The sequence below is a fragment of the Amyelois transitella genome, chromosome 21 (genome assembly GCF_032362555.1).
Source record: "Amyelois transitella isolate CPQ chromosome 21, ilAmyTran1.1, whole genome shotgun sequence".
In the NCBI taxonomy this organism is placed as follows: domain Eukaryota; kingdom Metazoa; phylum Arthropoda; class Insecta; order Lepidoptera; family Pyralidae; genus Amyelois; species Amyelois transitella.
This window is the reverse complement of record NC_083524.1, coordinates 6336602-6354083: the sequence shown is the minus strand read 5'-3', so window position 1 is coordinate 6354083 and position 17482 is coordinate 6336602. Positions and strand designations below refer to the sequence as shown.

The 17482-nt window shown below is 32.1% G+C and overlaps 1 protein-coding gene across 1 annotated transcript in view; it reads left to right on the top strand.

Moving 5' to 3' along the window:
* LOC106135572 (head-specific guanylate cyclase) overlaps positions 1–14283 on the top strand; it is an 82504-nt gene extending 68221 nt beyond the window's left edge. Inside the window, exons 9-15 of the mRNA XM_060950349.1 lie at positions 2233–2412; positions 3800–3938; positions 8407–8573; positions 10768–10911; positions 11365–11519; positions 13116–13257; positions 14169–14283. Of these exons, the coding sequence (XP_060806332.1) occupies positions 2233–2412; positions 3800–3938; positions 8407–8573; positions 10768–10911; positions 11365–11519; positions 13116–13257; positions 14169–14252 (1011 nt within the window). The 3' untranslated portion in view covers positions 14253–14283. The remainder of the gene's footprint in view (positions 1–2232; positions 2413–3799; positions 3939–8406; positions 8574–10767; positions 10912–11364; positions 11520–13115; positions 13258–14168) is intronic.
* Positions 14284–17482: the final 3199 nt, after the last annotated feature.

The window sequence follows — 17482 nt, the reverse complement described above, 5'->3', positions numbered from 1 at the left end:
ACAACTTTATTTGGCTTGGGCTAGCAACCTGTCACTGTTCAAATCACAATTCTATCATTAAGCCATACAGCTGAACGTATCAGTATTACCGGGACTGTTGGCGCTGTCTACCCCGCTAAGGTTATAAACTTGGCTGTATGTATATGTATATATATGTATGTAACTTTATTTTCATACAGCTAATTATTTTGTTCAAAAATAGAACTTTACTTTCTTAATTTAATAGAATGGTGCGATGAATTAATTTTTTAAACACAATTTCTAGTTCATTACAATTTTGACAAAATTAATTGCGTTACCAACCTCAGTGGGAAATATTTCATTATCGAGGTCCCAAGAGATAAAATTTAACAAGGCTATCCGATTGGCTAAGTTAAGTTTTTCTAATAAACATAATTTTTGCGAAAGTCAAACTATGTTTGAACACGTTTGATCCTTTTCAGTGATTTATAAATATACTGATTTAAAAAAAATGTATGCGTAGTGAATTCTATTACCGGTAAATATTTACTCATCAACTTATAAACACAACAACTGCTCAATTTAATAATTAAGGTTCTCTTTATAAACATTCTTTTATTTTTTATAAATAAGTAAAAATATATATTCTTATTTTTATAAATAAGGCGAACCTTACTCCTTGAATTGAGTGAGATAGAAATAATAAAAGTTTGATAAAAGTTAACATAGCCAATTTGAAACTGTCATTTAAGCAAATGGTCTTTTTTTAACCAACCAATTTGCATTTTTTAACAAACCACTTTGCATTCGCGCAAAGTTTGAAATACTTGTAACTCTGAAATGAATTTGGTTAAGAGAAGCGAATTTTATACTCGAGCAAATTTGGAATATCATGTTAAGGTGCATTCACACCTTAGATCGATCGAGAAATCTTCATGCCACAAATATCCAACCCTATGTTGAATGAAGTCAGATTCCTCTCCTATAGATTTAGATGAACAAAATTACATTTATTTATTCTATATGGACGCGTCCTTACTTTTGAGAACATTTACATAAGTCGAAAGTCGATTTGTTATCTCACAGTATCTCATACATAACGTAAACGTGACTGAAACCGATTACCGTAATTCTATTGTGATCCTGTGATTTACTTACTTAACTGTACTTTAATTGTAAGTACATTATGTCAATAATGTACAACTTACAATTAAAGTTACTAGGTACCTTCCAAAGCGCAATGTAGTCATATAAAGGCTAGTTTTTATTCCACTCCTTGTAATAAAAATACTTAGAAATTAAAAATAAATTATTACAACAATGTATTCTCTCGTCCACATTTCTTTTCTAAGTTTGGATAATTGACGTTATTGAAGAAAATGCTGCAGTGCAGTTTGTTACCGCAGGTAGTAAAAAGTTAACTTCGTTTCAAGTTATTTATTTGACGTCAATCAATATTGACAAAAAGCGAAATTGAAATGTCCCATAATCAATTAAAATTTTGAATTCGAATTTGAATAAAAAAAAACTAAAAAAAAACAACATACCATACGTGATTCACACTCTTTCAGCCATCTCGACCTAAAAGTGTTGTTGTTTACTCTGTAAATAAGTGGGGTGACCTGGAAACATGGCGGATCTTGCACAGATCCAACAATATTTTAAGTTTTTCCACCTTGAAAGACCACATTTTCTAGTCATTTAATTTTTTTATGGAACTAATTTCTTTTTTTATTGAATTCGTTTTCATCTGGATTCTTAAAATGTCATGTTGATTGGTACGTGTTAAATGCGATAGTGGACAGGACTTGGTGAAAACAATTTTTGAAATTAGAGTAGTAAAAAGTCTGAACCCGCCACTAACTTTTAAATTGTACATTAAAAATTAAGAAAAATTTAGTACCTATAGAGAATTAAATAAAAACAAAAGTTGATTTGAATAAAACTGTGTGAGATACCTATGTCTCACACAATTTCATTCAAATTATCCTAATAATTCCTACAAGAGAATTTGGTTCGTGAGTTCGACCCGCACTTGACTGACGATTTTTATTATAAAAAAAACGTTTATAAAACGTTGCAACTAGTTGCAACTTCACTTTATAAATTAAATTAAAAATTAAAATATATTCCGTACATATTACACAGATTGAGCTAGCTCCAAAGAATCTCAACGACACTATATTTATAAGTGGGTAACTTACTAATTATTTGCAAATTGTTTCTTCCAGGTCAATAATACATAAAATTTACAACATGTTTTCTTCATAGGGTTTGGAGATCAAGGGCCAAATGGTGTTCTGCCCTGAAAGTGACTCCCTTCTCTTCGTGGGATCTCCTTTCCTGGATGGCTTAGAGGGACTTACTGGGAGAGGTCTGTTCATATCAGACATACCGCTACACGACGCTACTAGAGATGTCATACTTGTTGGAGAGCAAGCGCGAGCGCAGGTTAGTGTGAATATAGCCTTAAAATTATTTTAATGTAAATACGAATGTTTAGATTTGTATATGGTTTAATACAACGAAAATAAAAGGTTAACTAGTAGATAGTTTATAAGTATTAAGAATAACCTTTTGTTTATACTCTTAACTGCACAATAAACTTATATAAATACCTAATCGTAAAAATGGCTAGATATTAATTTAGTTGCCATAGTGTGCGTTTCACGTACGTTCCAATCTGTTTGCAAGACGATAAGAGTAAAAAAAACTTATTTCAAAAAGAGTAATAGTATTATAAGAAAATATCATAAAATTGCGATACATCTCGTTTCAATCGGCAGTGCGAAAATACTGCTAAGCCTCATACATTCAAAACCACAAAAAGAAGCCCAATATCTATATGTTACTCATCCATCACTTTACGCTTGAAGGCAGAATCAAAAGCCTTGCAAAACGCGAACTACAAAAGCTTTATCGACGATCGCTCAGATCCGCAATTCCGTTCCACGGATTCAGCGGAAGTTTTAAAACTACTTTTGACAGTATTTGTACGAGTCGCTCGTGACTTCAATCAAAAGAACAACGGTGTTTGGTGGAGGATTTCTTGTTTTTGATCACGATTCACGTTTGATTTGTACTAAAAATAAGGAAATGGTGGCTTATTTGTATCTATAAAGCTGCTGGTTTTGATACGAATTGTGAACTATGTTTAGGTGCATAAAGTATTGAAACAGATAAATTGTATGATTTTTTTAAAATTGTAATTTGTTTAATTAAAATTAGTATATGGAATCTTTGATTTTATACGCCTTTTTGTACGCTTTTTGTACGCCTGCAGAAAGGAAGCAGATCACTGACTAAAACTAAAACAAAATAATACACTTGTAACCTTTTTTCACAAATAAAAATATACAAAATGTTTGATTGAACTTAACAATGATTTATTACTTTTTTACGTAGAAAAGATAGGTTAGCATATGCAATACTTGTAATATAGGGAATATTACAATGCACTAATGAAAGTCACAAAAATTTCATGGCCGATAATAAATACACCATTCATCATCGCAGAATCACTTTCATAGTCTTAGCGGACCCCAAGATCCAATAAATTCTTCTATCAGAATTTATTTAGGTAGGGAACTAGAAATTTTAACTATATCCTGATTTAAATGAAAAAAAAAAACATAAAATAATTTGTTATTTGGTTAAGTTTATTTTTCTTAATTTTTAATTTATGTTCATATTTAGTACATACATACATATAGTCACGTCTATATCCCTTGCGGGGTAGACAGAACCAACAGTGTAAAGACTGAAAGGCCTCGTTCAATTTATGATAAGTAAGTGATGAAAAATTAAATAGTTGTTAAAAATAATGTTGCTTCATCAGGACGGGCTACGGAGAAGAATGGACAAGCTGAAGAGTTCTATAGAAGAGGCGAGTAAGGCGGTCGTGAACGAGCGGGAGAAGAACGTTAGTCTTCTGCAGTTGATATTTCCACCGCACATTGCAAAGAGGTTGTGGCTTGGTGAGTAGCTTTATCTTTTTATTTATTTATTACATACATACATATAATCACGTCTATATCCCTTGCGGGGTAGACAGATCCAACAGTCTTTTAAAGACTGATAGGCCACGTTCAGCTATTTGGCTTTAAGATAGAATTGAGATTCAGATAGTGACAGGTTGCTTGCCCATCGCCTAAAAGAAGAATCCCAAGTTTATAAGCCTACCCCTTAGTCGCCTTTTACGACATCCATGGGAGAGAGATGGAGTGGTCCTATTCTTTTTTTTTATTGGTGCTGGGAACCACACGGCATTATTTATTTATTTCATAATTATACAGATTGAGTTAACCTCGAAGTAATTTCGAAACTTCTGGTACAAGATACTAAATCAACGATACTATATTTTATAATAAATATTTAAATAGATAAACATCCAAGACCTGGGTCTTAGTCTGGACCAATCAGAGAAAGTTCGTTTCTCATCATGCCCTGACCGGGATTCGAACCCGGGACCTCCGGTGCCACAGACAAGCGTTTTCGTCGCAATTTTTCTGATCATGCAGCTGTTTATATTCTAATACGGCTCCGCGTTATATCTTCAGTAATTTATGAGAAAATAACTAATAAATGTGACGTCATAATTTCAGCATTTTATATAATAATAATTTATTACGCCTGTGTTCTTTTTCTTCACTAGCCAATCCTTTGTCACTAAAAAAGGGTATTCTTAAATATTAGCTCACAAAACCCAACTTTCCCACTTCCTATCAAAAGAAGTAAGTACCTAAATAAATTCTGAAGGTGTTTCCTTCCAAATCTAGGTTTTTCAAGTTATACAAGTTCTATTGGCAAGTTGTTGAATGTTTTATGTAGTTTAGCGAGTCATTGAAACACTATCTAAGTTTGCGCAGCTCCAAAGTAGGCGCAAGTTGGACTTTCAGTAAAGACTTAAGATTAAAAAAAGCGATTTTCCTTTCCCTTATTTTTTATTTTTGCCGTAAATTACAAAATTTCTTATGAAAGGTACTTAAGACAATATTTAAAAGCATTTTGTGTAACAGTAGTACACTTACATTTTAAGATTAACATACATACATATAATCATGCCTATATCCCTTGCGGGATAGACAGAGCCAATAGTCTTAAAAAGACTGATAGGCCACGTTCAGCTGTTTGGCCTAATGATAGAATTGAGATTCAAATAGTGACAGGTTGCTAGCCCATCGCCTAAAAGAAGAATCCCAAGTTTATAGTGTCTGGAATGGTCTTATTCTTTTTTCTAATGGTGCCGGGAACCACACAGCTCTAGATTTACTTTATCAGGAATTATTATCGGTTTCGGGTCGAAGATATATGCATCATGGCTTTACTCTTATGGTATAGACAGAGAGCTTAAAGACTTAGACTCGACTCTCGCTTATACCTTGATGACAAAAAGCTAGTTATTACCCGACTGCGCGTCGGAAATGAGGGTAATGTATTTCGGTATTTAATGAGACATAAGGTAGATAAAAGATATTCGTATATGAATAGGGCTAAAACAAAATTTTGTGCCAATGAGGACTTTAACGAAACATCACTATTTTTTATCAAATAACTTTTATTTTTTATTTATCAGATATCTTTTATCTCAATTATTACTTTAACTACCGCTGAATAATGCAACTGAATTTCTGAGAAAGTTTCAGGTTTAGTTGTCTATCGCCTAAAGAATATTTCAAGCCTCTAAACTTAATTTAAAGATAATTTGATGACACACTATGCTTTTAACTTACCAGCCCAGCTATTCTACTCTACTCCATAAATTCGATAACAGCTCTGTCTATCCGAAATGTCTTAATTTCGTCAGTTATTGAAGCAGCTAGCTTGCAGTATGCATCAGATGTTACCAAGTTAAGCACTATTGGTTATTCACAGAGAGTTGTGGACAGATTATGTTAGCCAACTGAATAGATTAACATCACAAGTGTTGACCTAATGCTATGTAACCTTACGAACGTAACCTTATATAGTATACCTGACTGCTCTATGTTTATTTAACTCTGTATACCATGCTTATTTAACCGTTATCTAGCGGTATACTGCCTATAATAATAATTATCTAACAGGGTTAACACAGGACTTCCATTTTCAATTTGCTAATGAAACTTCATGGTTTCAGGTTATTTATTTTGTCTTGAAATTTATACAAGACTTTACCTCGTAATTATATATGTTCATTAAAAGTCATAATCCAAGCAAGCTTGGTGACCTATGTATATAATAAAATGATGATATAGAAAGTATGTTTCTTATACTATATTTATTATACCCTACACAAAGGTTTTTTGCTATAACCAATAACTATAACCCAATGGTAGACTGTTAGATAATGCTATTAGCATTAAGTCCGCCTATTGTACTTTACAAATTGTAATTGTTACAATAAAGAATAAATAAATGAATAAAATTATTATTGTTTAAGATTTTCTCTATTAAGTTTGGACTTAACAATTAACACCAACAAAAATCTTTCTGTATTGGTACTGGAAGATTTTTTTATAAACAAATACACGATTTAACCTGTTTTAAAAGTTAAATGTAAATAATTAATTTGGTTAATAAAATTAATAATAAAGTAATTTACATTCAATTAATACAAGCATATTGCTCTCACGGTAAGAAAATTACTTATTTAATAGATCTTTGTTACACGTTAATTGTCAAAGTTACTTTGTTACTTTCCAAGTTCATTATTAAAATAAAGGATATTTTGCTTGCAAGAAGAATACGGTATATCTTGGTAATAATTTACGGTAAAGTTAATAGAGTTATGAAACTTTTCAAACATGATCGAAGGTTTATCCACAACCGCTTTCTCCTCTCCGACAACAAAGAGGGGTCTTGTGATGATTGTATTTTTGTTGGTGCATAAATCTGTTTTAGTTTTGTAGTATTGTATCTTCCAAAATAGACCGACATCTATACGTTTTCTAACATCATGAAAATGTTAGGTTTTGGTAAAATTTACCTTTCCAATAATATATAGAACAATAAACAACACAGACCAGACTGATCTTGCCAAAGTAATTACAAGACTTGTGTTATGGGATACTAACTCAACAATACTTAGATTTTTACCAATAATTTTGATTAAATAAGTAACTTATTGATTAGAAACTAAAACAACAGAAGAAATATAATGAAATTATAATAAATAGTATATATAAACATCCAGAAGTCAGACTTATCACAAAAAGTTTGCATATTAAGACCTTTAGTTTAGAGGCAATAAAACTTCTATTTGCACCAAAACAAAATTCATTAACGTGGTTAGCCTTTCTCACAATGCCAACTAATATTATAAATGCAAAAGTACGGTTTGTTTGTTTATTTTCTTTCTCTTCACGCGTAATATACTTTACCAATCTTCTTAAAATTTTGTTTATAAATAATTAAAAGTCTGAAAAAGAACATGGAATTTTCATAATTTTCTTTTCGTTTTTCATCCCGGTAAAACCTTTAGTTTCCGTGGAATTTGCGAAGAACCACTTTTGTAGGTGGCGCTAAATTCGCGCGGGTGATGCTGCCGGTAAATTATAAAACTAAAGTAGAGCCCATAAAGTTAAAGTTCATTCAATCATTCGTTCATATAATCACGTCTATATCCCTTGCGGGGTAGACAGAGCTGGCAGTCTTGAAAGACTGACATGCCACGTTCAGCTGGTTACGCTTAATAATGTAATTGAAATTCAAATAGTGACAGGTTGCTAGTCATATTAAATTACATACATAAAATCACGCCTCTTTCCCGGTGGGGTAGGCAGAGACTACCTCTTTTCACTTGCCACAATCTCTGCATACTTCCTCATGCAAGCTCGGCGGTTTCGGGTACTTTTGACCTGACCCTTTACCAGGACGTCCTAAATTTGGTCAAGATACGTTAAAGTACTTACATGCAAAGTCGTGTGCGTTGTTAATTGAGTGAGGGAATACACGCAAATAGTTTAGGGGTTCGAATCGAGTGTAGTTAAACTTGTTACGGAGCTTACGTGGCTTGTGGGCTTTCCACGTCGGAATAGTTCAAACTTGTTTGATTTTCGCTCATATGTGGACTGAATTCGCTATCTCTGTCATCTCAGCGTATTCGGGTTGCATTTGAATGTTTGTTCTCTGTCTGTCATAATAGCATCCATCACGGCTTTATCTCTTACTGGGTAGACAGAGCTGTCAGTGTCTACAGTATTAAAAGACTATAAGGCCGACCCGCCTCCGTTTTTGCTCTGGACGATGTAACCAGGTTTACTCATCACATTACAAAAACCTTAGCAACCTGGCTTGAAGATGCATCAAATAGCACACAAACCAGGAAGCTAAAGAAAAATTCTTTTTGTTAAAGTGACAAACGAACTTAAAGTGAAAACAAATAAAATTAATGAAAAAAAAAAACAAAAAAAAACAGATTTACTCCAAAAAGGAGAGTATTTCAATATAGCTATTTATCAACAGGTGAGAAGATCGAAGCTAAAAGCCACGATGACGTCACAATGCTGTTCAGCGACATAGTCGGCTTCACCTCCATCTGCGCGACCGCCACCCCCATGATGGTCATCGACATGCTGGAGAACCTGTACTCCATGTTCGACATCTTCTGTGAACAGCTGGATGTATACAAGGTATGTTTTATTTGTTTTTGATTTGCGTACTGCTATTAGGTATCTCTTTCCCTTTGATGTCGTAAAAGGTGACTAAGGGATAGGTTAATAAACTCGAGATTCTTGCTTTAGGCGATGGGAGTATACGAAAGAGAATAGGACCACTTCATCTCTATCCCATGGATGTCGTAAAAGGCGACTAAGAGATAGGCTAATAAGCTCGAGATTCTTGCTTTAGGCGATAGGCTAGCAACCTGTCGCTGTTTGAATCTTAGTTCTATCATTAAGCCAAACAGCTGAACGTGGCCTCTTAGTATTTTTAAGACAGTTAGCTCTGTCTACCCCGCAAGGGATATAGACGTGATTATAATATGAATGTATGTTATCTGGCTGCTAAACAAGGTGAATAACATACATAATATGGCATGAAGTTGCCATCCTTCTTGGACTGAACACAGCGTGCAAATGTGTCATTGATTTGATTAAATTGAATTGAAAAAAGAATTAAGCATGCAGAAATTTCTTTGGAACTGTAAAAAAGAAATATGAGAGGGAATATTATCTATATTATTATCATAGGAATGGACGGGGATTTATGCTTTATACAAGCGGAATACATCTTATGGAAAGCACCAAAATTTGTCATTAATATTGTGTACTTTTGAACTTATATTGTTGAAATTTAAATGCCTATGAACAAGTTAGCAATAAAATCTTTATTTGGAACGTTATTGTTGCCTTCAATATTTTAGGGTTACCCCTAGGTAAGGTAGCTTTGTAACCTAAAAAATCTAACATCATCTCTTAAAATAAACCTGTAAAATGACCCAAATGATTTGGATTTTCCTCTACCTTATTTTCGTAAAATAATTATGTCAATCACCGCTAAACAATATTTTTTGTTCACCGGCCGTGCCCTGGCAAATGACGTAGCCATCAAAACTTCATCTAATATTTCGTTAGCGGATTCAACAGCGAAAATACGAAACCGCATTTTTCTCAATTTCCACGGTAAAGGTGGATGCGAAATCCTGACGTGACGGCGTCATGTCAAATTCCCCTGAATCGGTTATCTTTTGTATTTTGTATTTTTGCAAAATTCTCTAAAATTACGTGTTGCAGAGAGCAAAATATAGAAAAAAGGGTGAATTTGAATGCGATAGAAAGAAACTCTTGGTGAATTGAAACTGCACTTTGATTTGAACTTTAAAAATGCGCTGTTAATACAAAAATTTACTTATAAATTATAAAAAAATAGAACAGTCATAGAACACCAAGCAAGCGAAATTGTTCTTCAATATTTTTGCAAGTGGCCAGTGGCAACCTATTTCTCTTTGTAAAAGAAGAAAAGAGGTTGAAAGCAATATTCAACTTAAATTATTTAAAGTACTAATATCATAATCTATGCCAACTGTCACTTTAATCGGCATATTAATTCTGCGTTTTGAGTTTATAGTTACAATGAACTTAACTTTACAATTTTTTATATTAAACATAATTATACATTTTAATTAAATGTACAACCACCATTACCATAAGGCTAATTATGTTTTATAAGGTTGTTGAATGAAAAATATAATCTTGGTAAAAAGACGACGTAACGCAGTATTAAAGTAAGCATTTTATATAACCGTCGTATTTTCCTGTCTCTTAAAATTTGCTTACAAAAGGTAAGACAAGATGCTGAAAAGGGTTTAATGTTAAGAAGAGTCATAAAACCTGATAAAGACAAATAAATATAATACAGATAAGTAAGAGAAACAATTTTGGATAAGCACTTAAGATTACATTTTATGTTATTACTCTGCTCAAGATTTTATGACTGACTAACAGATTCCCGTGAGTTGGAATGTACAGAATCTCTCTTTTTTTTGAGAATCTCTGCTATTTATTCTTTACTGCTCCTTAAGGAAATACGTTTAGTTGCAGTTTTTTATCTCTGTCAATAACTAAATCTGAAGAGTTATTAATTATATTAATTTCTAAACGGTTCATCTCTTTTATTAGGAATACTATTTCTTGCATTTACTTAACCCTTCTATTTGTTTCTTTTGGTTACAACCTCTCTTCTCTGAAGAGGAAACCGGACTGTACCTTTTTATTAAGATCGCGAGACAAAATTATTTACACCTACTCTTCAAATATTTTTTTTTCTTTACTCCTCAAAGTATGGAAGGTTAAAAATAAATAAATGATCTTTTAATATTTATACTAGGTTGAAACAATAGGCGATGCGTATTGCGTTGCGAGTGGTCTCCACAAGAAGATCGACACCCACGCTCCGCAGATAGCTTGGATGGGCTTGCGCATGGTGGAGACGTGTGCGCAGCATCGCACACACGAAGGGAACCCAATCAAGGTATTGTTGTCGTCTGTCTTATCATCAGTGTTTGCGCGGCTCCAGCTTTTAGCTGGCTTGTAAAATTATAAATTATAATAAAAAGAAAAGATTTTTTTTTAATTGATCATATAAAATTTGTATTATCGAAAAAAATCGTTACATTATACAATATTAAAGACCTACTATAATAGTTTAAATTTTGTATACTTGTTACCACGATCCAGATGGAAAACGTAAACTACATATACATATATATGATCACGTCCCACTAGGTGTTTTACTTGTCAATAAAAATATTAATTTATATATATTTATATTAATATTAATTTATATATATATTTTTATAACATTTATTTAAAGATTGTTATATATATCAGAATAAAACACATAACTTATTGTATATTTAACTCTGATGTTGTATATGGAACTTACCTTTGATCTCATGACCATAATATCTGTATGTGCACACAGATGCGCATAGGCCTTCACACTGGCACAGTGCTGGCGGGAGTGGTGGGCAAGACCATGCTGAAGTACTGCCTGTTTGGGCACAACGTCACGCTCGCCAACAAGTTCGAATCCGGCTCGGAACCTTTGAAAATCAACGTCAGCCCCACCACTTATGAGTAAGTACTTTGAATAATCACATCCATACACTGACGGCCCCTGTGGCGCAGCGGTTGTACGCTTGTCTGTGCCACCGGAGGTCCCGGGTTCGAATCCCGGCCAGGGCATGATGAGAAAAGAACTTTTTCTGATTGGCCTGGGTCTTGGATGTTTATCTATATAAGTATTTATTATAAAATATAGTATCGTTGAGTTAGTATCTCGTAACACAAGTCGCGAACTTACTTCGAGGCTAACTCAATCAGTGTAATTTGTCCTGTATATATATATTTATTTATTTATACAAAAAAAAAGGTACTGTGATAGTTCTAATGTACATATGTTATGAAATATTTTCTAAGTTCGTGATTTAATTTTGTCACTTAGTCCTGGATACAGTTTAAGCTCTGTAGAAAGAAGTCCAGGGTGCACCTTTTTGCACCACATGATTCAGGATTGGTTGAGTCAGGTTTTACACGAAGCGATTACCATCTGACCTTCCCAGGGGAACATAACCCGAATTGGATCATGTTTGAAGAAGCGCTAGATGAATGTGCCTATTTCTTTAGTCGCCTTTTTTCTACATCTACAGCAAAGAAATAAAGGTGTGTATAAATCATGTTAGAAACTGCATTAGATTAATGTGCCTATTTCTTTGGTCGCCTTTTTTACATCTACAGCAAAGAAATAAAGGTGTGTATTAAATCATGTTAGAAACTGCATTAGATTAATGTGCCTATTTCCTCAGTCGCCTTTTTCAACATCCACAGCAAAGAAATATAGGTGTGGATATACGAGTAGAGAGATATCTCTAAAGAGGCAGTTTTTCACATCTTCATTTTTAACTGATACTATTATAATGTATATACATTATCAATCACAAATCCCTCTTTTTATTGTTTCTTTATTGTCAGTCACCTTATATATAATCTAAGACATATTATATCGGCAAGTCTCATCATACAGGTCTTCATAGAGAGGTGTAACTCCATCCAATACCAATCTATTTTTATTGATATCAACTGGAGTGTGACATTATTGATCGTAATTTGTCACAGGAAACATTTCGTATATATGTCATTATGTGTCAACTTTATCCTGGGATTATATCACAAATATAGAACGGTCAGATATATTTGCAACGCTTTGTTTGATATTTTTGCCCGGAATACATATTTATGGAAATAAATATATATGTTTTTTATCAACATATATACGTTTTTGTTAGTCCCAAGACTAATGTAAGGGAGTGAAAGTTAGGTGCGGCAGAAATAGCGCGAAAGCTAAATAAACGCAGTGGGAAGAGAGCTTTAAGTATTGTATGTATGTATGTAGATAGGTATAAATAAATACAAATTAAAAAAATGTCGTAATTTCTTGAAATCTCCAATAAGTGAATTACGAGTATTCTCATTATATCATAACACACCTTGAATATATTCTTGAATGACAAAATCTAAAAACACTTTATTTTTATTAATGTGTTAAAGGATTTATGTAACCTATAACACATCCGTACAAAACTGTCAAAACTATGTTACATACACAACTTAAGTAGGACAAATGCTTACATCACTTTGTCTCTATGAAAGTATGACAAAAGATTTTCTCCGCAGGTGGTTGCTTAAATTCCCGGGATTCGAAATGGAGCCGAGGGATCGCTCGTGCCTCCCGAATTCGTTCCCTAAGGACATTTCTGGAACATGTTATTTCCTACACAAGTACACCCATCCTGGAACCGACCCCCAGGCCACACAAGTGAGTTCTTTATAATACACACGTATAGTCTCGTCTTTATCCCTTACGGGGTAGGCAGGGCCAACAGTCTTGTAAAGACTGAGAGGCCACGTTCAGCTGCATGGTTTAATGATGGAATTGAGACAGGTTCAAATAGTGACAGGTTGCTAGCACATGGCCTAGAAAATCTTTAATTTATAAGCCTTCTGAAATTTTCAAGTACCTATAATTTTTTTTTGGAGAATCTGTTCAATTATCTGTTTGTTTTTTGTCGATTTAATTTATAGACACCTGAAAAATATTAGGAGAAAGAAATGAAATGTTTTACATTAAACTATAGAGATCATGTGTCGTCGCGTTGCATTGCATGCATTTTTTGAGTAAAATTGCAACATTTCATGAACATGAATATATTTGATTCAATCGTTTCACGTCTCCGAAAGTCATATTTTATTCGGTGGTAAAATATTTTGACATTTATGACCGCCTATTCAATTTTAAAATAACATGAAAACCACCGGGAAACTTTGTTTTATTTTATTAAACTGCGTGTGTAATATTGAAACAAGATATTGAACATATTATTTTACGTATTTTTTGTATTTATTCTTTTCTATTTGTAACCAGTTTTATTCAATTAATATTTATTTTAAATTATTTCAATGAAGAATTACAAATACCTGATATTAAAATAGAAATTTATTTACTGATTACTCTTTGATGAAACTAAAACAGAGAGGTAATGTATACTTTTTTTCATTTTAATTATTCCTATCAAAAAAAAAAAAAACAACAGACTATTACATTTCCTACGTTCATTGAAAATTTTCAACAAACGTCTAATTATATTCTGTTGAAATATCGCGTTTATTAATTAATGTTTATGAATAAGTATTATAGGTATATACATATATAAATCTTTTGTTTGCCAGGTACAACACATACAAGACGCGTTGAAGTATTACGGGATCGAGCAATCAAAGCCGGGTGAAGTAGATAGTGAAAAGCCTACTTAGTAATAACGAGTAATATTAACGTCACAATCGGTAACTTAGAAAAAATGTTAACATTGTAAATACTCGTCTTAATTGCTTCGTAAACAGTTGATTCAAAAACTTTGTTCATCAAAATCTTTGATGTTAAAAATGTTTTCGGAAGTTTAATACTCTTTGGACTTTCGATCTTTTTGTACATTACTTAAATATCAACAATCGTTAGAAATTTCCACTGGATTTTTTTGCGTTAATTTATTAAAAAAATGTGAAAGGAGGTATTATATTTATTATTTTTTATTTACGAGATTGATGGCATTTCAACTTGAAATATCGATATTATAATTGTGACAACCAATATTGTCTTTCCACTAGGACTCAATTTCTATTATTTTTTTACTTTTTAGAGAAAAGGTATTTTTTAAACACTTCAGATAAATATAAGCGCTGTCAAACTGTATCATCTATTCAAGGCATTATTTTTCATTAATTTGCTGATTGTACTCTTGCAAAAGTTTATAAGGATACAATAAATATTTCTGAAATTCTGCCGTGAGACAAAACAAAACTTTAACGAACGTTAGCTATGATCATATGTCAAGCAACTTAGCGTGCAAAAGTGTATTAAATTGGCTGGGCCAAATGGTTAAATAAAAAAATTTAACATGAAGAATTATTACAAGCCGTATGATTGCCACGGCTTAAATTATTTTGACAAATATTTCAATTAATGACAGAAACCAATATATGTACTTATCGTTATATTGCGTCCCACTACAACGACAGCATTATAATCGTTTCGCATAAATTTTGTTATATAATAAATGTATCGATACGTTAATTATGCCAAAAAGACATATTGCATTCTTCAAGTGGTGGAATCAAAAGTAATAATCTTGAATTCTTTTTTAATAGCTTCTTCCTTTTTAAACGGCCTAAGAGCACCAAGTCATTTCTAATAGAATATAGTGATCTATGTAAAGCTTTACTATGTCGTTGTAAGATGTACATAAAGTTGAAACCTGGGATAATTACGACTTACATAGTTTTAATAATCGCTGTAGTTAATTGTAACGATATTTAAGAAAATTACTTTTAGAAAGTTTGTACTGTTCATTATTCATATGATGTATAAGTAAGTAATAAATTAATTATTTTCTAGAACTGAGCGAGAGAGATATTGGTAACACGGATTATTTACTTTGGTGCCGTATATGTTGGATGGATTCAAAATCAAATATTTCTAAAAGTATTTTCCAAAATATTGTCGCTATATAACTGTAATTTAATGCTTTAATATCCACTTAGTGTTTAGCTTTAGGATGAAAGATATTTGAATAATTGCATTCTTTATTTGTAACTTACTTAAAAAAGAATAATTGTTGGAAAAAAAACGAGAGTAATTTGTAAAAAAAAATTTGTTTATAGAAATAAAATAGTTTAAGGCGTTTTTGCGAATAAGATTTCAAAAATATAAAAAGCGTAATTTCTAAAATAGTTAGTGTGCTTACTATCTTCTGCTGATAGGCAAGCTTTATTCGTTAACAGCTTAGGACATAAGCATATTAATTAAGATACGTTCGTTATTGTACACGCAACGTTTAATACACCATACATAAAAGAAATCAAATTTATACTGCTTTGATTTAGTCAAAAATTATCTAGTTAAATAAGTTTCAAAGAATGAGCAAGATTAGAAGGTTATAGAGAATACTATTTTATGTATTTTGTAATTCTGATACATTAATAAAATGTTTCGTGTAATACAATTTTTTAGCGAAGTAGATGTGACTTTCAAGTAGAATTAAAAGTTCAACTTTTTCGACCAACTAATTTACTTATCGGAAAAAGGTAATAAAAACACATATATTTTTACAATCTTTCTTCCTAATACTGTATGCTATAATTAATTAAATTTATAACGTAGGAAAGAAATAGACATATTTGCGACGATCGACGGTTGATAATGTGATTGATGACGATTGATCCACACCTACCAGTGATACTCTGTCTAGTACATAAAAAGGCAGACGTGAAAATATTGTGTAAAAAAACTTGAACTCCTATAGTTTAAATTATTTTTCCTTTATATAAGAATATAGATAAACTAAATATTATCTATGAAACTATATTAATAAAACAACGTGTAGGATATTTTTAACTTATTTTACTAGAGATTCTCAAAGTATACTCACCTGTCCATATTACTCTATGATATAATGATGTAAAAAGGTCGTAATGCCTTATTTTTCAAAACAAAAATATACCCATTTTGCTTGTCTGTGATACCTACCAACTTCTTTGTAATAAAACCACCGTGTTCAGTATCACATTTGTAAAACACTCACAAATCTCTTCTTTATTTTTTATTCGTAACTTATTCTAACTAATTTTTTTTTAAATACAAAGATAGCATGAGCGTTCTTTTATCAGGTATTTTTATCAATCAAAGAAATCTTTATCTTTGTAATTCTTTCATCACTAGTAACACTGGAAATCAACTCACTGAGTAAGTGTCCTTGATTTCCAGTGTTACCAGTGATTCACCCAGTAATTTCGGCTGTCTATGTACATAGACATACGTTGTCTGTCAGTTAAGACAATGTACAGCCGAAACTACTGGGCGTAGAAAGATAAAATTTGGCATATCGGTTCTCTATGTGGTATATAGGCAAGCACTAAGATTTTTTGAAATTCCCGTGGTAGCAGCAGTAAACGGATATTTAAGATACACGCGGATGGTATAAATGTTCTTGTAGATCAAAATAATTTACAACTAAATTAAGTTATTCAAAAAAGGCGGCCTTATTGCGTTGAGCAGTTGCTTTTAGGCAACCTTTTTCAAATGGCTTGCAATATAATTATATTGTTTTTTTTATGACTTCGAAACTTCACATTCCATTTAAATTTTGCAGTGTTGTGACTTAGTTATAGCGTTAATAATAAATTAATCTTAAAATATAAAATAATTAGGTTCATAAAGCTATGCTTTAAGCGATCATGGCACATATCGCCTAGTTATAATGCAGTCTCATCTAGTCATTTTGTAAGGATATAATCTAGTTATATAGTATTTTTTTTATTTCAAGCTACTGACCTCCACACATCTTTACTATTAATATAATCCTTCGTGCCGTAATAGGCTTTCTTACAAATGCTTCTGTAACTATACATTTTCTATCATTGGCGCTTTAAACTTTATATGTTAGGAATTATATATTGTTTATAGGAAATACTTAAATTGTATAATTTAA